The sequence below is a fragment of the Phodopus roborovskii genome, unplaced genomic scaffold, assembly GCF_943737965.1.
Source record: "Phodopus roborovskii unplaced genomic scaffold, PHOROB, whole genome shotgun sequence".
In the NCBI taxonomy this organism is placed as follows: Eukaryota; Metazoa; Chordata; class Mammalia; order Rodentia; family Cricetidae; genus Phodopus; species Phodopus roborovskii.
In genome coordinates, this window is record NW_026126110.1 from 117,247 (window position 1) to 139,395 (window position 22,149).

Sequence of the window (22,149 nt, forward strand, 5' to 3'; positions counted from 1 at the left end):
AACTTCCAGTTGAAAGGCAAACACTGTACAACCTTTGCTCAAATTTCAATTCAGGCTGGAGGTGAAGCTCCATGGTAGTGCACTTGCCTAGAGTGCTTGAGACCCTGAATCTGCAGCCCCACAAAAACCAAAACAAAAGCAAATTCCGATGTAAACAGAATCTTATCTAGTGTCAAAAGTTGCTAAAATTACAAGAAGCCTAGAAGCAGGACTGTGGAATATTCCAAATAATATACCTAAAACTTTATCTTAAATACTGCCCCTTTCAAATCACAAAATAACAATGTTCAATTTTGCTTCTGCTTTGACCAGTGCCAACTACAGCTTTTCAACATTTTCCTATCAACTGAAATGTAAAAAATACAACCAAGCTTGTGCTCATTAAATACACATATAAAAGAATAAAAACAAACAAAAAATACAAAAAGTACAAATCTGATTGTTAGGGGAACTTATATAACATAACAGCCTGTTCTCTAAGTCTTTAGTAAAGAGCCAATCTTTCTGCACATAAAATATGCAGCCTTGAGAGAGAGAGAGAGAGAGAAGGTACCAAAACCCCAAACACACCACAGGACAAAAAGTTCTTCTTAAATCAAATTCTATTTGCGAATTCAGCAAAATAATTTCTATAAAATAAAACAGCAAAATATTTAAATAGAGTGGGTTGTATCTGTTTGCAGGGGTATTTGGTTTTAGACAGCTTCCAAAAATTACACACACTCAAGTCACCAATTCTCTTTGAAATACAGTATTAACTGATAAATTCCTTTATCTTCATTCTAAAATTGTGATACTTCAATTATATTAACTACCAGTAATTTTAAATTTTTAAATTAAACCCTGCTTCAAACATTAAAATTTTTGGAATGGAAAAGGAGCTAGGACAATTCTTGCTTTCAAGTAAAATTATGACTGAGCAGAGAATCAGTCAGATATGTTGGTGCAGAGGTACTCCAAAGACTGTAGGGTTCTGACTTCCGCCATCACTGGGGTCCAGCAGAAGGACAGTTTGAGAAGAGTCACTTAGTAAGCTCTACCAAAGAACAAAACAAGCACACCAAATACAGTCTTCTACTAGGCTCCAGTCAGCATCCTGGCACAGCAAATTTGTGCATATGCTTTAAATCTTTCAAAATTCCCACCACTAAATTGGTAAATTTAAGTGTTCTTTATTCCACCCAGAGATCTGCACTGTCAAACACGAGAAGAAACACATGTGCAATTGAGAACTGCCTGCTTGCCACAGTTCTCCCCTCAGCCTGTGTTTTATAGTCTAGGGTTTGAGAAGGAAAGCTCCGAGCAATGCAGCTTCCATGTCAGGACAACTGCAGTCATTATGGTAATATTTCCTCATTGGCTACACTAACTTGTGTGAAGCCATGCTAAATGTTACAGCATATCTATAGCTTCAAAGTGATTAACCTAACATCAGAATAAAAAGGCAATGAAAAAGATCTAGAAACATAGTACATCACCAATTTTCCACATCAACCAAATAATTAAAAGGTAACCAGCCTTACATTGCTCATAATAAAATTGACTCCAGTGGCAAAGAACAAACACGAAACTATTGGTGTGACATGAATGGGCTGTTTTGTTGTTGTTGGTTTACTTTCTGTTTTTGTAAAGGTGATCCAACTGCCACAAGGTAGGCAACACTGGCTGCAGAGTGCAGTGGGTATAACAAGAAAATTAATGTAGTTTTTTATAGATCTGTGAGTCATCAAGGAAAAAAAAAGTTTCTTGCTTAAGAATTAACAGTCAAACATTAATATACTATATACACCTTTGCCATTTACACATTAGCATCAGGCCATTTATTACAAAACACTATACACTTTCCACTGCAGGCTGGTTATATAATGACAGCATATTTCTGCAGATAAGACAGTGAATAAACTTTCCACTCCATGTTGATTAGGAATAGTTTTTCTAGTTTTAAATATTAGCCAGACACAGAAAAAAGTTGGACTGTAAGGCCTGGGTGCACAGTCTTGATGGAACCAGTTAATATGTGCATTTCACTGATCCTTAGTCTGAGGTGGGGACACTTCTTCACTGCCTTCATAATTTTCTTGTGCTCGTTGGCCAGTTCTCTGAGGGTTATTCATATGATGTGCTGCTGGGCCTGTATATGGCTGTCCATGCACATGGTTATTCTGAAAGGCAAAAGAAATCTGTGCATTACAATTTTTTTCAGGGCTGGAGAAATGATCAGAGGTTAAGACTGTGTACTGGTCATACAGAGGACAAGAGTTTGGTTCCCAGCACCCATGCCAGGTGGCCTATAACACCTGAGTCTCTGCAACTGACACACACTTGAAAATATACACAGAATACCATAATTAAACATGGCGAAATAAATGTAGGAAACAACAAACCTTTCCAACAGCAAGCACATATTAAAACCACGAATTGTCTTATTCTTAGGATTTACCTTTAAACACACTGGCCTAATAAAGCTGGTTGAAAAAGGAAACTCCTTACAGACAAATACTAACTTAGGGACCCTAACGACTGGGTAGGTCTGTATAAATCTTTGTCCAAAATGATTTTTAGTGTCAAATATGTAAATAAGGACTAGAGACAGCCCAATGTTTAAGAATAGCACCTACTGCTCTTACAAAGGAACTAGATTTGATTTTCAGCACTCACATAGTGGCTCACAACCATCCTTAACTACAGTTCCAGGACTTCCAACTCACTTTATGCATGTGACAAAACACTAATACACATTAAATAAGAAAAAAAAATGTAAATTATATTATTATGTGAAGGTCAGAAGATAGCTTGAAGGAATTATCTCCTTCTACTATAAGGGTCCTAGAGACTGAACTCAGGTGGGGCTTGTATGGCTAGAGTCTTTACACACTGACCCATTTTACCAGCCCAGTGCCAAAAATTTAGGTGGAAGCCTGACAAATTAAAATTCTCCATTACTACTCTTGGTTTAGTTTTCAAGAAGAATGATGTGAGTGCTAGCCTACATGAATTCTGACTCACCTCATTTGACCTAAAATCCACAGGTGCAATTACTTATACAGAATTACTAATGTTAGTTATTAATGCTACAGAAATCACAAGGCTGAAGAAAAAGTAACTAGGCTAGATTAATATATGAGCTTTCTTAGGACTGATCAAAGTATTCTGTGCTAGTTCCTGGAAAAAAAAAATTTTTTTTAAAAGGCTAGGAACTAGTTGTGCATGTAGCTCTGGCTGGCCTTGAAACTCACTATGTTGCCTTGCCTGGTGGTTCAAGCTTTTAATCCCAGCACTCAAGAGGGCAGAGGCAGGCGGAGTTTATAGACAGCCATGTCTATACAGAGAAACCTTGTCTCAAAAACAAACAAACAAACAAACAAACAAACAAACAAACCAACCTCACTACATTAATCATGCTGTCTTCTGCCTCTCCCAACAGTGGAATTACAAATGTGTGTCATAGCAACTGTTCTTTTATCTTTTTAAATGCCTGAACCTGACAGGGTGAAGTTTTCTTTATAACCCCAAAAGCCAGGTCAAGATTTTAGGCTTCATGTTCTATTATTCTAGGCTATAAAAATAAACACTAATTATTCTTTGTGATTACATTTATACCCTAAAATGTAAGGCTGCTTTAAGTGCTGTTCTCATGGCATGCTTTCCAGATCAGCAAGACCAAATTCTTAATATGTAGCTTTGGTTGGTCTCAAACTCAGGTAACTGCCCATCTCTGTCTCCTGAGTGCTGGGACTAAAGGTAACTCTTAATGGGTTCTAGCACTCAGTACCATGTTAGGAACCAATATCCATTTGTGTACTACTTCCACCTCAAAACATTTGGCCACATCTCCATTTTAGCAATGTTCCCATTTAGGGTATTATTTCTTTACCTACTTTTGTAATTTGACAGTTAATCACCTGTAGAAATACACCAAATTCCCCATAATTCTTACTATCAATGGAATCCCAGGGTTATTAAGCAACAACATTATTTCACTGCCATATCTTTGTGTTTTCAGAATCCACTTGCAGACTTAGCCTAAGTGTCACCATAATCCTTCACGCTAAGAAAGGATTATCATTTTATGCTTGGAAAAATCATACCTATCTGGCTAAGGGAACTGCATCACTGGGGCAAGTTAAATTTGCACCATGACCCCACTCCAACCATTCTTCTGATCATATATACCCAAAGTTAGTTCAGACATACTCTTGAGTTCAGTCATGATAAAAAAACCATCATTTACAATTATGCATGAAATTGGTTCTAGAGCAGTGATTCTCAATCTGTGGGTTGCAACCTCTAGGGGTGGTCCAATTGGTTCTTTCACAGGGTCACATATCAGATATTTATATTACGATTTATAACAGTAGCAAAGTTAATTAGAGTTATGAAGTGGCAACAAAAATAATTTTCTGGTTAGGGGTCAGCACAACATGAGAAACTGTATTTAAGGGTTGAAGCATTATGAAGGTTGAGAACCACTGTAGAGATTAACCCCACTTATATGACTTTTGTTTACCTGCTGATATTGAGATCCAGGGGAATGGGGGTATAATGGAGCATCTTCTGGTGGAGGGGACTCATGCTCATCTGGGGCATCCTGGTCATCTGGTTCCTAATTTTAAAGAAAAAGAATTATGTAGGCACACTGAACTCACGGTTGACTTTGTTGACTTAGTAACAACTTTAAAAACTGTATTATAATAACTTCTGCAGTCTAAGGCTCAGGGAATCCCCCAATCCCTGAGGAGGCAGAATATTGAAAGAGTCAGAGGAACAGGATGCCTCCTGTGAGAGAGACTCTGTCTCCTAGAAATGCCAGGGAAGCCACACCCATGCAGTTTCAACATCATGGCTGTCTAAACAGGGACACCAATATATTTGCTAACATGGAAGGAGGAAATCTCATGTGAGTACAAGCCTAGACAGAGAACTATACATAAAGAAGGAATATTCAAAGCAGGAAAATTATATCCCTTAATTACTTATCCAATACCAAATGGTCAGTCCTAAAGTAACACACGTAAGTTACTTTATACAAACTGAGCAGGTTATTTGTAGATTTAGGAATATAGACATATATTAACATTTAAGGAAAAGAAAAAACCCCTTGAATCTCAGACAGAGCAAGGGGTTTGCAGGAGGAGGGAAAATAAAATAATGTGGTTATATTTTACTTTGAAAAAATTGACCTTCACATGTGCTATGGTTTATATGCACACCCACACAGAGGAAATGAATGTCAATCAAAGGGGATGGGGCTGGAAAGATGGCTCAGAGGTAAAGTGCCCTTGCTGCTTTTCTAGAGGACCCAAGTTCAAGTCCCCAAATAGCAGCTCTACAATAATCTATTAAATACTAGTTCCAAGGGATCCAACATCCTTTCTTCCAGCCTCCATGAGTACCAGGAAGATCCATGGTACACAGATATACATGCAGACAAAACACCCATATACATAAAGGCTTAAAAAAACATGGATTCCTAATTCGGATTCATTAGAAATGCATTTCTGAGGTTATAGTAATTTCTCCAGAAAGAAGCATCCTCATTAACATATCACTCAATATTAAAGTAAACACAACTCTAGCAAAGCCTAAAGAAATAACACTATTAACACACAACCAGTGGCCTAATAAAGAATTACTTTGCTTTCTTCCATTTCTATTTCTTGGAGACTGGTGGCTTTTTTTACCTCCTCAGGACAGAGTTCACAAGCTTTTGCAAGTGTCATCCTAGCGCTATGTGATCTCTCCAAGAAATAGCCATTTGATGTTTCATTGCTTTGCACTGGGGGAGACCAATTGTTGTAAGTGTATTGAGGATTGCCAGTGTATGGTCTTCTTTCGAGTTCATCTCCAAGCCATTCTACTGCCCAGGTCCATTTCCTTTTAAGATCTCCATTGCCCTTCAAAAATAAAACCATATACACACTTCAAGAGGATTTGGAGTATCTCAAAGAAAACTTAAGACAGTAATCATCCCACAAACTCAGCATTCTGTGCCCCCCCCCCCATGAAATAGAGTCTTGCTTGCTATGTGGCCCTGGCTGTCTAGTAACTGTTTGTTATGTAGCTCAGGCTGTTGTTGAACCTGTTGTCCTCCTGCTTTGGCCTTGAATATTAGAATTATAGATGTACACCCACCATACCTGGATTAAAAAATAATCTTAATGTCATTTTTCCTTTCTTATTGTTTGTGGTGCTAGGGATTTAACGCCAAGGCTTTGTATATTCTAGGTAAGCACTACACCACACATAACTATAGCCTTAATCCTTTAAAACAAACAGGATCTTTAACTCGGTTGATTCAGATTTCTATGAAATAAGAGAACACCCTCACCTGCAGGATCTGGTAAGCAACAGGACAACTGCTAAAGAGAGCTACCATACATTTTATACATTGGTATGCTCTTTTTTGATAGTGATTCTTAGAACGCTGGATTGTGTCAAACAGCCCATCTCGGTCATCTGGAATTCCTTTAAGGGCATTATGAATTCTGAAAAACAATCAGAAGATTAAAAACATCTAAAATCCAGCACTCGGGAGGCAGAGCAGGCAGATCTCTGTGAGTTCGAGGCCAGCCTGGTCTACAGATTGAGTTCCAGGAGAGGTTCTAAAGCCACAGAGAGACTCTGTCTCAAACAAACAGTCTAAAATCTAATAGAAGATAACATTTATTGAGGGCTTATTATTACATGCCACCCAGTAAATGTGAGTTCAGTTGTTTCATAACGGACAGTAAATACTATTGGAGAAGATGACAAAATAAACACCTTGCCTAGGGTCATACAGTTTGCCAAACAGTCTGACTCAAGTCTGCACCCTTACTAACTTTACTTGTTCAAATTGCTTTTGTTATGAAGTTTACATACTTTACCAGAAGCAAAATCAGGGCACACAAGAATAACACAAACTTAAATGGGTATAGGCTTCTTGATGTTTGATCTAAGATACCACATATAAATTTTACTTCTCAAATTTTCTTTCTGAGGGAGAGCAGTGCTGAGGGTTGAGACCCAGCCTAACCACTACTAGATAAGTGCTGTCACTAAGCCACCTCCCACCTTTACCTTCATTTTTGCAACTGATTAAGAAATGCTATAACATTACTGTTGCCATACCATGCTTTCTTCCCACTAATATCAATAGTTTCCCAAATACCATCTTTAAGCAGCACTATCTTTGTACTCTCTTAATGTCTAGTGATGCAGGACATTATGGGAAGATGCTATAAATACACAAGACCCCTATGAGATTTCTTTTCCTTCCTTCTTCCTGTTTTCTTCTTTTTTTCTTTTTTCTAGATAGGGTTTCTCTGTGTAGCCTTGGCTGTCCTGGAACTCACTTTGTAGACCAGGCTGGCCTTGGATTTACAGAGATTAATCTGTTCTCTATGAATTATTTTCAAACTTGAGTTAAAAAGGACTGCATTATTTCTCACAGTTAATCCAACTATGTTTTCATCACATTATATGCTAAAAAATAGAATTTAGACATGTTTTAATTATAAAGGTATACATTCTTTTCTATTTTTTGAGAAAGGATTTCACTATACAGCCTTTGCTGGCTCAGAACTCAAAGGATCTATCTGTCTGCATTCCAGTGCTGGGATTAATGGTCCATCCCCTAAAAGCTATACAACTTTACACTGTTTTAAAAAGGAAGATAGCAGAACATAGACCACATTAAAATTATCTCAGGAGAAAAGTCTCAATGGTGATAGCTTTGAACATTTTTGCATGTAAGAAAATGGATTCTTGCTTACTGTTATTTTTATGCCATTAATTTGAAACGTACAATGCTAAAAATAATTTGGTAGTACAAATTTGTAAATTTTGGCATTTGCAATCTCCACTAAGATGAAACATTAGCATTTAAAAAAGGTTTAAATTATTTTATGTGTAGGAATGTTTTTCCTATACATACATATATGTATCACATATGTACCTGGTATCTTTAGTAGGCACAAGGTGTCAGATCCCAGAGAACTGGAGTTACAGGGGTTTTAAGCCACTAAGTGGGTGTTAGAAATGAAATCTGTCATCTCCAGAAGATGGCTGAGACATTTTTATATAGCCAAGAATGGTTAATCTTAATCAGTACTTAAAGTGCTTTTGTTAGCTGTCTGTGATCATGTGCAAAGTTGCCCAGAAGTAGCAAAAGTGACACCATCTTGTTTCAGCTTCAAACTATGAACAAGTATCCTCTTTGCTGTTTTAAATGGCCTTCAAGCATAGCATTGAAATACTGTAGTGCTGTCTAGTATTCCTAAACTGTGATGTATCTTACAGAAAATGTGTACTAGAGAAGTTCACATCAGGTGTGAGTTTTAAGTTGTTCGCTGTTCATTCAATGTTAATGAGTTAGAACCAAGTACCCTTACCTATTAAGTCATCTTGCTGGCCCACCTAAGGTCTTTCTTTTTTCTTTATGCCCTTTTTCTTTTCTTTTTGAGACAAAGTCTCTCTGCAAGCCCTGGCTAGCCTGGAACTCAGAGATTCACCTGTGTTGGGATTAAAGGCATGCATCTCTATGTCCTGCTCACCTAAGGATTACCTTTAGGTAACTACATGTTTGTGTCATAAGGTTAATTCTAAAACAATGTAATCTAAAAGTAAAATAATCTTTGGGCTTAAATGAATTCCTATGTATACAAAGGCTATTGATGGTTCGCTTTCATTAAAAACCAATTTAGCTGAATGTTAAAAGAGTATTTACCTGTGAGTCTGCCAGGAGTCTTCAATCAGTAAGATTTGTAAAAGCAGATCCAAATAGGGGCGGAGTTCATAAGTATAGGAATACGCAACCTAGAAATAGGTATGACACAATGAATAATGGATAAATGGATAACAAATTAAGTCATGTAGATTTAGCAATGGTTATGTTTTCTTAACCTGCCAAAGAAGTTCACTGAGGACGGTAGATGAAAACTGAGGATTCTCCCAGCAGCAAAAACGAAGCAATTTGACGGTCTCATCAGAGTTACTGCAGTCTTCGATAATTTTCTTCACATAACTTGTTCTCACAAATAAAATGTCTACCACATTTTGTTGAATTGGCATTATAGGTTGTGATAAATTAGGATCACCAAAAGGATTTGGAAGAGAAGGATTACCTACAATACAGATTTGTCAAAAAATAAACAAATAAGCTTCTCCACAATAACAACGTAGACTTCTCAGAAAATAGCCTCATGAAAGTGATTTAGAAAAATAAGTGGTAGAGACCAAGTTTCCTAAGCATAATGAAGAAAAGTAGTACTATGTATTACAATGATTAGGTACACTAATCATGAGTTTAACACAGTAGAAAGCAGGAAAAGACTCATACTAATAATGTGAAAAACATACAGGACTTCAAATATTGTAGAATGTTGCAAACATGGGCCTTCCTTAACACCCTTACTTTGTATTTAACTGTCTTCAGGATTATACTTAATCTAGTTCTGATCTGACTCAGAGTATTCAAAAACTATTGGCAAGAATACATTACCATTGATTGAAGACTGCATTCGTGAAGAGACATTGCAACAGCGGATTAGCTGTGACACTACTGAGTATAATTTGCCTAATTCAGCATACTGATATTTAATTGGAGGACCAGGACCTTCATCTAAGGACACAAGCATAAAGGTAGCAGGTACACTCAGTTTCAGCAGCTGTGTCTTCTCTGCCACTCCTATAAAGAGGACAGGAAACAGGCAGAGGAGGAGAAAAATGGGGAAGGAAAATATTAGGATGGAAAGAACTTGGTGAACAAAATCAGCAGTTATTAAGCTCTTATCCTCCACTGTAGCAAGTTCCCTCAGACCTAAGCCTGCAGATAGAGTTCACCTTACTAGCTAGCTTGCTCTGCAGATCCCTTGTCTCAACCTTTTCAGGCTGGAATTACAGGGAAACCATCATATCCCATTCAGTATTTACATGAGTTCTGAGGATTTGAATTCTTGCACAACAAGCACTTTAACAGCTGAGCCACTTTTCTAACCCTAGTCGATCACATTTTCTTTCTCTCCCCCTCCCCCCCTTCTCCCTCTCTCTCTCTGTCTCCGAGATAGGGCTTCCCTATAGTCCTGGCTGTTCTAGAAGTCACTATGTAGACCAGGCAAACCTCAAATTCAGAGATCTACGAGCTTCTGTCTCCCAAGAGTGATAAGCAAGATAACCCTTGCTTATCACTTTGTAATCAGGAACACATTGTTTTTACTTGGGTTTAGATTTATTTAACTAGGATAAGAAATTTACCACTTTAGCAGTTTCAATTCAATATTGAATTCTATAGAAAACATTGACCATTTGACTCTGAATATGTAGACAGGACAGGGAAGACCCTATAGCCTGGAAAATTTAAAGTCTAGATGTGAACTAGACTATACCTCCTATAAGAGTGACTAAGTGAGAAATAAGGTTCTGGTACACAGCATAGGCAGGAGATCACAACCAAGCATAAAGACAAATGAGAAGCAAAGAGGACCATGCATGAATCAGTAAATACTATTTGGGCATAGAACTCAAATTTCATTGAGAAAGTTGTATGTTTTTTTTTTCTAACTTTTAAAGAAGTTATTAAAGAACCAGTTCTGAATATGACCAAATAGACTAATACGGAATTTGTCAATGGTTATTTTAAGGTCAATATACTAGTAACCCCCCTCAAGACAGGGATTTTCTGTGCAGCCTTGGCTGTCCTGGAACTCAGAGAGATCCACCTACCTGCCTCTGCCTCTGGAGTGCTGGGATTAAAGGTGTGTGCCACCATCACCCAGGAGGCAATTTTTATAATTTCTATTATTATAGGCCAAGTATCTTCTGTCCAAGCTAATTAAAATAAACACCAAAATAATAATGCAAGAATTGCTTTTTTTTATTTTTGAGACATATTCACTTTGTCACTGGTCTGGAACTTACTATTAAACAGGCTGGCCTCAAACTCACAGATCAGTCTACCTCCCTAGTGCTAAAATTAAAGGTGTAACCCCACACTTTAGTGTTGGAAATGCCCATGTTCATGATAGACAAGTATTCTTCCCTAATCCAATCGCAACAAAATAAAATAGTGGAAGACAATAGAGTATGATAGTTACAGTTCTAGTAGTAACTGAACAGGAATGAACAGGTGATACTAGAAAGAGCAAGCTACTTTGAGAAGGGAAGCTGTCAAACAGATGCACCCCTGTTCCAAGGGATCCAACATCCTAATACAGACATTTATGCAGGTAAAACACCAATATATATAAAATAATAAAGCAGAAAGATTCAGTATCATTGCTTAAAGGAGGTAAAATTTAATAGTATTTCACTTGTGTTTACCAGAGAAATACATAAAAAATTATGAAGCTCACAGGGGAAAAATTCTTTATCTAGAGATTTGATGCAAAGGAAAAAAGAAATGTTTGTACTTAGTACTGGAACAGAGATTATGAAAATTTCAATTCTTACCTAAATTGGCATACATTACAAACAAGTTGAAATACTGCTGTAAATGACGTCCATGCTCTGAAACTTCCCTCCTCAAGAGATTTAGTACTGCTCTTAGTAAGTGATCACTCAAGCTTAAGTTGTCATAAGCCTGTAAAGGAGAAAACACTAATTCTCAACAAGGTGCAAAGATAATTATATTCCTATAAAAAAGGGGACATATATGTATATGTTGGACACAAAAATACTGTTCTGGAATGACTGATCACATGAACTCTATCCATCCTGCCTACCACCACTAAACTGATCCAATGCCTTGTGTATGCTAATGCTAGAGAGCAAGAGAAGAGCTGTATCTCAAGATCTCTTCTAACTAATAGAGAAGGATCTCAACTAAGTTGGTTCAAGATGGTTTTGAATTTGCAATTCTCCAGCCTTAGCTTCTGAAAAGGTTGGGATTATAGGACTGTGCTACAAACTATTAAAAGGAATTGATTCTTGGCAAAAGGAATAAAGATCTCAAGTAGGTTTCCCATTTTTTCCCGTTTTATTTATTTCAATTGTTTTGAGACAGGCTCTCCATATACAGAACCCAGGTTGGGTTTGAACTCTTAACCCTACTGCCTCAACTTCCCAAGTAGTAGAGTTATAGGCATGTCCCACCACTTTCAAATTTTGAGTTAGATATTTTTCACTTTGGTGCAATTAAAACCAAAATTGTCCATTAAAAAAAAAAAAAAATCAGTCAGACGGTGGTGCATGCCTTTAATCCCAACACTCAGGAGTTCAAGACCAGCCTGGTTGCAGGACAGCCTCCAAAGCCACAGAGAAACCCTGTCTCCAAAATCAAAAACAAAACAAAACAAAACAAAAACAAAAACACAATTTTGTAAGCTAATTAAAAAATAGGGCTGGTAGCCAGGCATTGGTGGTGAATGCCTTTAATCCCAGCTCTCCAGAAGCAGAAAACTCACTCTATGAGTTTGAGACTAGCCTGGTTCACAGATCAAGTTCCAGGACAGGCTCTAAAAAGCTACACAAAGAAACCCTGTCTCAAAAAACTGAACAAAACAAAAAACAAAGAAAGTGCTGGTGAGAGGGCTCAAAGGGCTTACCACCCAGAGGACTGGGAATTTGATCCCTAGGACCCACATGATGGAAGGAGAGAACTGACTCCCAAAAGTTGCCATCTGACCTCTACACTTGTGCTGTGGCACAAACAATATCACGTAAAAAACAAATGTCTAAAAAGCACATATACTCTCTCTCTCAGAAAATTCCCTTCTGTGCTAGGAATGAAAACCAGAACCTAGATATATTTTAGAAATGTTCTCTACCACTGAATCATACTCCAGCCCATCTATACATTTTTAAAGGGCAAATAATCATGGTTGCTGGTTGCTTTTTAACTAGTAATTTTAATGGCACTCAGGCTTCAGGCCTTGTTAATAAAGTAAACACTTAAAAAAAAAATCATGCCTCTCTTCAACTTCAGGAAAACACCTTTTTTTGGGTAAATACACAAATAATTATAAACAAAGGATGGTACAATTACCTGACTAGAAGGTCCAGGAGATGCAAAAGGTGAAGGACACGGACCATCTTGCAAGGAAAAATGTGCAATGAAAACTATAAGTTTAGCAAATGCACCTCTCACTTCTGCACTAGGGCATTCCAAAAGGTATTCAGAGAATCGATTCGAAACATTAAAAAGGACATTGTGAGCAAACCAAAACCGGACATTCTTGCTGTGACGAAGGAGAATACACAATGCGTCATACCTAAAACAAAACAAACCACAACTATCAAGTCAGTTCACTTGATCTCTAGGAAACAAAACACAGCAAACATCTAAGGCAGCAAGCAGCAGTATTGACCAATTATAGTATTAACATTAAAATGAATGATGAGGAACTAGACACAGTAACACATGCCTTTAATCATGGGTGGATCTGAGTTCTAGGCTAGCTTGGTCTACACAGATAAACTCCATGGAGTTTAGGGGGTGCGGAGACAGATCACTACTATATACTTGGCCTAACTTTAGTTACTAAAAAAACATTATTAGCCAGGTGGCCTGGTGCCTGGTCTACAGAGTTCCAGAACAGTCAGGGCTACACAGATAAACCCCTATCTCAAAACAAAACCCAAACCAAAACAACCCTAAAAACCAAACAAATTATTAAATGATGACAAAATACCTTCTTTCCCTATTGGACTATCTTCTGGATTTTTTTTTTAAACTGTGTGTTTAGTAAAAGGACTATTTGCAACAAATAAGAGGTTTTCTCTTTCCACTATGTGGGTCCTGGGGATCAAATATAGTTTTGTCAGGATTTGTGGGTAAAAACTTTCACCCACTGAACAAATCTTATTGGCCCTTAATAAGTAACAATTGTGAAAGAGACATTATAACTGGACATGGTGGCATACACCTCTAGTGCAGAACTTAGGAGGCAAGGGCAGACAGATCTCTTGAGTTTGAGGTCAGCCAGATCTACAATGTGAGTTCCAGAATGGCAAGGGTTACACAGAGAAACCAACCCTGTCTTGAAAAATCAAAAACCACAACCAAAACAAACAAACAAAAAGGCATTATGATGGCCTCTATAGTTTTTGGCAATTTATTTTTTTGAGATAGGGTTTCCTCTGTGTAGCTTTGGAGCCTCTCCTAGAACTCACTTTGTACACTAGGCTGGCCTCAAACTCATAGAGAGGTTCATCTGCCTCTGCCTCCCAAGTGCTGGGATTAAAGGCATGCTCCATGACTTTTTTAAAGGCATGCTCCATTACTTTTTAAAAGTAATTTCTTTTACCCTTTAAATTTTTCTCAAGTACTTCAGTATGATTTCTCTCATTGTGATTACTATCTTTTGAAAAATTCTATCTTTTAAATTTGAAACAATAACCTCATGGTTCTGAAAAAAAGTAAAGTATTCTACTAAAGAAGCCCACTAAATTTTAAATAGGAATAAAAATCCAAAGCAAGGTACCAATCACTGGCAGAGCCACGAACTATTTTCTTTGTGTGAAATCCTGTAGTAAAGAGGAACCTGGCAGCAAGCTGAATACTAATCATAGTGATTTCTTCTGCTTCAGGAGACAGGTGATCTTGCCCTAAAAACAATAAACAAACACAGACATTTCAAAAACAATTTAATTCGTTTGAACATTTCTGTTTAAGCCCCATTTTCAAACAAGTTTGTATTTTGTATTAATTTGTTAAAATAATAAACAGAACTCTTTTTACTTATTAAAATTCTCATTCCTGAATTTAGTACTTAAGACAAACAAACAAAAAAGGCTAGCCATGGTAGTGCACCATTTTAGTTCCAGCACTCAGGAGGTAGAGGCAGATGGATCTCTTTGAGTTGGAGGCCAGCCTGGTTTACAGAGTGAACAGCAGAACAGCCAGGACTGTTACACAGAGAAACCCTGTCTGCAAAAACCAAAACCAAATCTAAATCCAAAACCAAACCAACTAACCAACCCCATCCAACCAAAAATCAACTAAAACAAAACAAAAAACAAGGCTGGGTGTTATGTATCTACCATGCATAAGGCCCTGGGTTCAAATCCCAGTACCACATTTTAAAAAATGTACTAGGAAAACAAACAAAAACCAAAAAAACCCCAAACACCTCTTTTTAATCTCATCACTTGAGAGGCAGAGGCAGTAAGATGAGTTTGAAGCAAGCCTGGTCTCCAGAGTGAATTCCAAGAAATCAAGGAACAAAGGCCAAACATTCATGCATATAAGATGGATAAATCCAAAAAGGAAAAGCAAGGCTTATTTATGCCCACTAATAACTAAGAATTACCCTATTTTATAAGAAGCAAACTGGACACTTACCTGGAGGAGGGTTTAAATAAACACCATTACACGTGAGTAGTTTTTTCATAAACTGAAAGTATTCCAAACTGTACTGCATTCTGTTGTGCATGAACTGTACATTTTGCTTCCGTACACTTCTCTCAATGGCTGATGGCATAACAATCTGATGAGGCCTTGTGGTGATAGCAATCTCTGATATGTATCTCATCAACTCATCATCGTGGTCTATTGTGTCCATTCGTTCATAGAAAAGTATATAAGCATTCCACCACCTTTTCTGGCGCCTGTATGACATGCGTTTCATCATGTGATCAAATACTTCTCCCATGTACTCGCCACCAAAACACTGGTTTTTCATTTCTTCGTCGTCATCCATTTTACACTCTGTTACATCTCCATCGTCAAATTTATACCAGCGATTCTTTTCGCCATCTCCTCCATTCCTCTGAATGATGTAAGAATAGTAATGTCCCCCACTTGCTTGACCACTGTGCACAAGCACACCCACAAGTCTGTATTTTGTGCTTCCTGCTTTCTCTTCAGACTGCTCATTCTGTTGTATTAGCTGACTTTCTGGGTTTACGTTGTCTCCCTCCAGCTTAGCAACACCTGCGACTGTGTAAGGTTCCATGTCTAACTCTCGAGGAAATTCAAAGTAATCGTTGAACTTGATTGCACATTCTCTTTCCCAGTCATAATCGAATCGTTTTAGTTGGATAGCAAGAACAGGAGGTAATTTTTTAATGAGCAAACGCTTTACGGTATCAACCTAAAATCAAGAGAAAAATAGACACAATCCACTATATAAGCAAACCAAAATCCAAGCAGCAACCACCACTCCCAAATCAGAAAGTGAACCTAGGGTGGCACACATGCTAATCAAGTACTCATCCTTCAGCTATACCTCTAACTCTTTTTTTGCCCAGGTTCATTTTGAACTTGCTTTGTAGCCCAGAAAGATCTTAATGTATTATCCTCTTGCTTTAGCTGCCTTAAGTAGTTAAGGTCACAGGATTATGCCATCAAGACCAGACCAAGCCAACTTTTTTCTCTTGGATTTTTCTTTTTGGAGATAGGTAGTAAAAAACAATTTTACTCTATTTTAAAAAATTAATAGTTTCAGCAAAACAATCCTGGGCATAAGAAAAAAAATGGTTTCCTCCATCAATTCTGCATTTGAAACAAATCTGTTAACTCACATAACAAAGGTGATTATTTTTTAACATACCAACCACAGAACAAAGTCGATATTAAGCTATTATAATTTTACACTTCCTAGCCTAGCCTTTTCTGGCACTACTTTTTAACTTCCTTCCTCTGACACACACAGACAGCTTTAATAACCTAGCAAATATAATTTGTGCCGTCCATATTCTTCTGGGTGTAAGGCCATTCACTGGATTATAGTTCACTTACCAGGATTTAAAACTGTCTTTTGTCTTTCTCTCACCAAAAGCTATCTATCAATTATTCATAGGTCCTCAGAAGTATCAAAGTTACATTAATAATAGACATTCATACCTTTTTATTGCATTTTTCACAATGATAAGCATTTGCCCCTTCTAATAAATCTCCTTTGACATACTGTTCCAAAGAATCAAGAAGATTTTGATGGTTTCTAATGTCTACATTCAGAGTCGTAAAAGATTCTTCACATTCGTACCTAAAGACATTATTTAAGAAATTGTCAGAAAAGGATGCACTTTTTATATATTTAATGAAAACTAAATTTGTAATATTTCAGGCTATAAAACCCCTAAGTCAGGGAATATTACCAATACCAATGGCATTTCCTGACTTTCCTGGTCACTACGTTAGGTTGACTATACACTCTGTATGCTAAGTTCTTTGCCTTCAAAACAAAATTGTTAGAGAACTATCACTACTGACGCTTGAGTGAAATGGGTTCTGAAAGGTTAATAACTTAGTCAAATGAACTAGGGGAGATGGAAATTAAAACAGGGTAGCCCAGTGGTGGCGTCTGCCTTTATTTCCAGCACTTTAAATTTGAGGCCAGCTTAGTTTACAGAAATAGTTCCAGGACAGCCAAGGCTATGTACAGAGAAACCATGTTTTGCAAAACTACAATGAAAACCTACAATGAAAAACAGGGCTATTGGGCTTACAGCTTAAGCTTTTTTTTTTAAAGCTTTTGTGGGTATAATGAATTATTTGTCAAACTGGGAATTGGCCAAGGATATTAAGTCAGAGGTCAAACCAGATCCTAGGCTCAATGGGGGAAGGACAAGTTTCTTCACAACTAAAGTAGAACTTAGGTGTGACAGGGTCCCGCCCCAGCAAAGAAGTTATCACCAGGCCCCTGTCTCTTTTTGATCCAGTCAGTAGTTGCTGCCCAGACCTGCTGGGCTGGGGATTGACATAGGTTCTGCCTACTCTTTTAGGCTGCCTGTTAAGAGGAGGGGGAAGGGTCACTGCTTAATCACAATACCTGCTTCAGCCCTAGGAGACCACAAGCTGGTCCTAGACTCACTCAGTGTTTCTAGCAACTGCGCAGACACAGCATCCTTAGCCACCTCATGCCCATCCTGCCAATCAGAGGCCAGCACAACCCAAATGAGGCCACTGAAAGGCACTGGGTGACCAGGGATTACAACCTGGTACCAAAAGCGATGCCAGCCAGCAGGACCCGTGCCTAAACATTTGGTAAGGAACATTGGGCTGTCTAGCCTCATTCACTGACACAGTAGCTGCAGAGCAGCCCTAGCCCCTTGGGACCCTAGCCTGTCCCTGCTCTGGGCTACTTGGCTGCCCTCTGGCCGTAGGAACCGCAGTGAGGGGCCTGCAAGCTGCTGGCGGAAGTGCTGCTTCAGATCTGGCTTCAGCCACTCCACAGAGACTTGTTCTCCACAAAGGTGTGACTGCCCTTCTACCAGGGCCTTTTTGGCCATGGCAGCGGCTCGGTGCGTGCTGAACTTGAGCAGCGCAATTTGAGAGGGCGCTGACCCCGGACTGGGTAGCAGCAATGTCTCCTGCAGGCAGGGACCCAGGGGCTGTAGGGCCAGCAGTAGCATATGGCGGTTCAAGCTCGGAGGCAGCCCATCTACTGTCAGCTCGCACTTCTCGGTACTTCGGCACACCAGAAGCTGGCAAGAAGGACTCAGCTGGTGGTTGTGCAGCGTAGCAATTGCAGCCTGGGCACCACGCCGAGAGCTATAGTGCACGTAGGCAAAGCCGCGGTTCAAGCCACTGAAGGTCATCATCAGGCGGAACTCAGAGACGCCCCACGTGCTGGAAGAGTGGGGTCAGCTGGTGCTCATACACATCCTGGGGTAGCCGTCCGATAAACACTTCGGACCCTGAAGGTGGCGGGCTGCCCACCCAGCCTGGGGGTGGTCCGCCATACTTCCTTTGCCCGTTTACCTGCACTAGGCGGATGCCAGTCTCCCTTACCCACGCCTCCAGGGCTGCCTTGTTCTCTGGATTCTCCCTCTCACACCATTGCTCACATTCACGTTTCGACTGCAGAGCTCTCCCCTAGCTCTGCCAGACTCTTTGGACCAGCTTAAGCTTTTTTAATGTACCATGTTTTCCAGTAATTTTGTTTTGACAATAATTAATTAGGGGTCCCATTTTCTCTGTGGCACATGCTCATTTCTCCCATTTTAGCAAAAGTAGACAGACAATACATAATTAAGTGAGCTGTGGTAATATTTTGTTTATGATATAACAAATAAAGCTTGCCTCAAGATCAGAGAGTCAAAGTGGCTGGCCATTAGAGTTCTCACTGATACCAACGCTTACACCAAAGGGGAGATCCACTGAAACTCAAGACTACTGATTGCACCAAACCTAGACTGCAACTAGTTCTTCTCCTCCCACCTGATATTCCCCTCTCTACCCAGCCACATCATTCCTGTCTCCACTTCCCAAGTTCTGGGATTAGAGGTGTGTCATTCCAAGTGCTGGCATCAAAGGTGTGAGCTCAGTTTCTCTTTTAGACTGATTCACTCTTGTAGCCTAGGGTGGCCTTGAACTACATGCTTGTCTCCTGAGTGCTGGGATTAAAGATGTATATCACCACTGGCTGGCCTCTATGGCTAACTAGTGTGGCTAGCTTTGTACTCTGATCTTCAGGCAAGCTATATTTATTAGATCATAAAATATCACCACAGTGAGCAAGCTCCAATAAAACTTTATAGAACAGGTAACTGGCTAGATTAGGCTCATGCTCTATAGTTTTTTGATCACTATTATAGGCGAATTGAGTCCTATAACAATAGACTTGGACTCTACTTGATTACACTGGATATAACGAAAACAAGACTAGTGTAGTTATTGGTCAAGCATTATGGATCTGACTTAAAGAATATGCTCTCTTAAAAATTTCTCTTGGCAGTTGGGAGGCAGAAGCAGGCAGACTTCTATGAGTTCAAGGCCAGATTGGTCTACACAGCAAGTTCCAAGAAAGCCAGGGCTAGAGAAAAACCAGTTTTGAAAAACTAAAACAAAAAAGGAAAAATAAAAGAAAATCTCTTGGAAAAAAATCCCCATACTTTACAAGACTGATAGAAACAGATCAGCAAAATGTTGGCTAAGTTATTAATAATTAAGAGTTTAAAATTATTTTATCACTTGCCTCAGATTTAAAAAGGCCTTTCCAAAGGACCAAAAGTTGCCCATTGAACAATGTATGCCGAAAGAACACATACAACCCCTCATTTAAATTATAAACCCACAAAAGTTTTCATTTATATGTACTCTTCAACCATATACTCGCACCTGTTAAAAAAATTACACTCTGTATATTGGTTCTCTACTTCCACAATATGGGACTTGAGGATGGAATGGAGATAAGCAGATTTGGAAACCACCTTTAGCTCGCTGAGCCGTCTCACTGGCTTTAAAATGATCATTTTAAGAGATTGAAAATCACCATTAACTTGTTTTAAAAGAATTTTAATAAAAAAGTTAAAAAATGTATTATTTACAATGTTTATGCTGTATGCATGTTAGGACAACATTGTGAAGTTGGTTCTCTCTTTCCACATTTTGCCAAACTTGAGTCTCCAAGTGACTTTATCAGCTGAACCATCTTGCTGTTCTCAATAAAAGATAATTTTTGTTTTTTAAAATTTATGTTTAAGTTTGTGTCTGCCATATGTTGTGTTGTGTGCCCAGAGGCCAGAAAAGGGTGTTGGATTCCCTGGAGTTAGTTATGGTTATGAACTGGCTGATGTGGGTTCTCTGGCAGAGCAGCAAGAACTTGTTAATTACCGAGTTATCTCTCCAGCCCACAGTTTATTATTAAAAAATTTTTTTATGTGTAATTAAAAAAATTATGTTCTGCCTGCACATATGAACGTATATATTGTACATGCCTGGAGCCTGAAGAAGCCAGGAGGTGACAGATCCTCTGTAAATGGGAGTTATGGTTTTATGTCACCATGTGGGTGCTAGGAATTGAACGTGGGGTCCTCTGCAAGAATAACTGCCTTTTTAATAATGAGCTGGATCTCCAGCACCCCAGTTTTAAAATTAGCACACAGGCCAACAGCAATAGCAGCAAATTAAAACTTTGGTGTGATTTGACAGTGAAATGCATGTTTATCATTTCATATAGAGTACACAAACGATTAGATTTTTTAAAGCTTTATTTACTTATTATGAGTATTATGTATTTACACCCTATGCATGCATACTACCTGAGGAGTAGGGCATCAGAACCTTCAAAGTTAGATGGTTGTTAGCCAATATGTAGGTGCTCTGAACTGAAACCAGTCCTCTGCAAGAGTGGCCAGTGTTCTTAATCAATAAACCACCTCTTCAGTCCCATTTAGCATCTTAAACTTTTATATAATCCTCCTGTCTCAGCCTCCCAAGCATTGGAATTAACTAGAGGCAAGAGCTACTACAGCCAGATCTTAGTTCCCCTCTAAAGTTAAAAACATAGCAACGAAAAACCCATGAATTTTCCACACAACTTTTACAATATTTTGTTATGTACACATAACCTTAAGAATGATAACAGGTGTATGTAAAAATGATAACAGGTAGAACTATTTTGCTGTTTTGAAAAGAAAATAATACCTCTAGCAAGTCATCTTCTAAACCCTATGTATTTGTATTATTTAAAAAAAATTCTAAGACAAAAGGTACAATTAAAAGTAATATTTCTAGTCATATGCAAATTGTGCACTTAGTTCCTTGGGAATATATGAAAGAATTAAAAGTATGAAATAGTAAAATATTAAGCACTAGACAAAAACACAAGAAAAGGAATCAAGTTACTTAACAAAACACAAAACTAGCCCACAGTACTCAGATATTCATAGTACTTAATTAATTTATTCAGTTATGGGAGTTTAATAGTGGCATATTCTATTTTTATATTAGCACTAGTAATAATTTTATTCTTGTTAGCATATAACAGTATTATATATTAGCACTTACCTATGTGGGCAGCCTTGGCAAATCTTCTGATCAGCAAAGGAACCTCCCAAGACTTTACTTAGCATAGCTGGATGCCCTAAGGCTTTTAAAGCTTCATCTAAACTATCCACCAGTGAATTAAAGAATTCTAAAGCATCATGTTGTTCACGAAGATTAACAGGCTCACCCCAAAGCCTACAAAATGAATGAAATTTAACATGTAATACGTGACATTCACAACAATACAAAAATTTTATTTTCTAGGGTTGCTGGTAAGGCAATTATAATGAAAGCATATTGAAACAACTACATGAGGAAGTAGGGAACACCACAAAAGTCTAGCACTTTGTTAACAAACTGGTGACAAAGAATTGCCACAGAACTACTGGTATGGTTGATAGACATCCTGGCTTTAAGAAGGGTGGTTGTTTCAGATATTGTGATTTACATTACACATGCACTTTGAACCCAGCTATAGATGTTATTAAAATGAGGTGGTGGACCTAACAGGAAGTTTT

At 38.3% G+C, this 22,149-nt stretch overlaps 1 protein-coding gene across 5 annotated transcripts in view; it reads right to left on the bottom strand.

The window, feature by feature from the left end:
* Positions 1-584: 584 nt before the first annotated feature.
* Positions 585-22,149, bottom strand: part of LOC127218457 (probable ubiquitin carboxyl-terminal hydrolase FAF-X) — a 103,566-nt gene continuing 82,001 nt past the window's right edge. For 3 of the 5 annotated variants that reach the window (XM_051179482.1, XM_051179480.1, XM_051179481.1), the window contains exons 33-45: positions 21,653-21,826; positions 16,763-16,904; positions 15,260-16,010; positions 14,400-14,523; positions 12,962-13,187; positions 11,428-11,557; positions 9,482-9,667; positions 8,884-9,104; positions 8,708-8,796; positions 6,329-6,485; positions 5,634-5,894; positions 4,508-4,603; positions 585-2,162 (exon numbers count right to left, since the gene is read on the bottom strand). In XM_051179482.1, the coding sequence (XP_051035439.1) occupies positions 2,025-2,162; positions 4,508-4,603; positions 5,634-5,894; positions 6,329-6,485; positions 8,708-8,796; positions 8,884-9,104; positions 9,482-9,667; positions 11,428-11,557; positions 12,962-13,187; positions 14,400-14,523; positions 15,260-16,010; positions 16,763-16,904; positions 21,653-21,826 (2,695 nt within the window). In that variant the 3' untranslated portion in view covers positions 585-2,024. The remainder of the gene's footprint in view (positions 2,163-4,507; positions 4,604-5,633; positions 5,895-6,328; positions 6,486-8,707; positions 8,797-8,883; positions 9,105-9,481; positions 9,668-11,427; positions 11,558-12,961; positions 13,188-14,399; positions 14,524-15,259; positions 16,011-16,762; positions 16,905-21,652; positions 21,827-22,149) is intronic. The other 2 variants (XM_051179484.1, XM_051179483.1) reach the window with 1 other exon arrangement.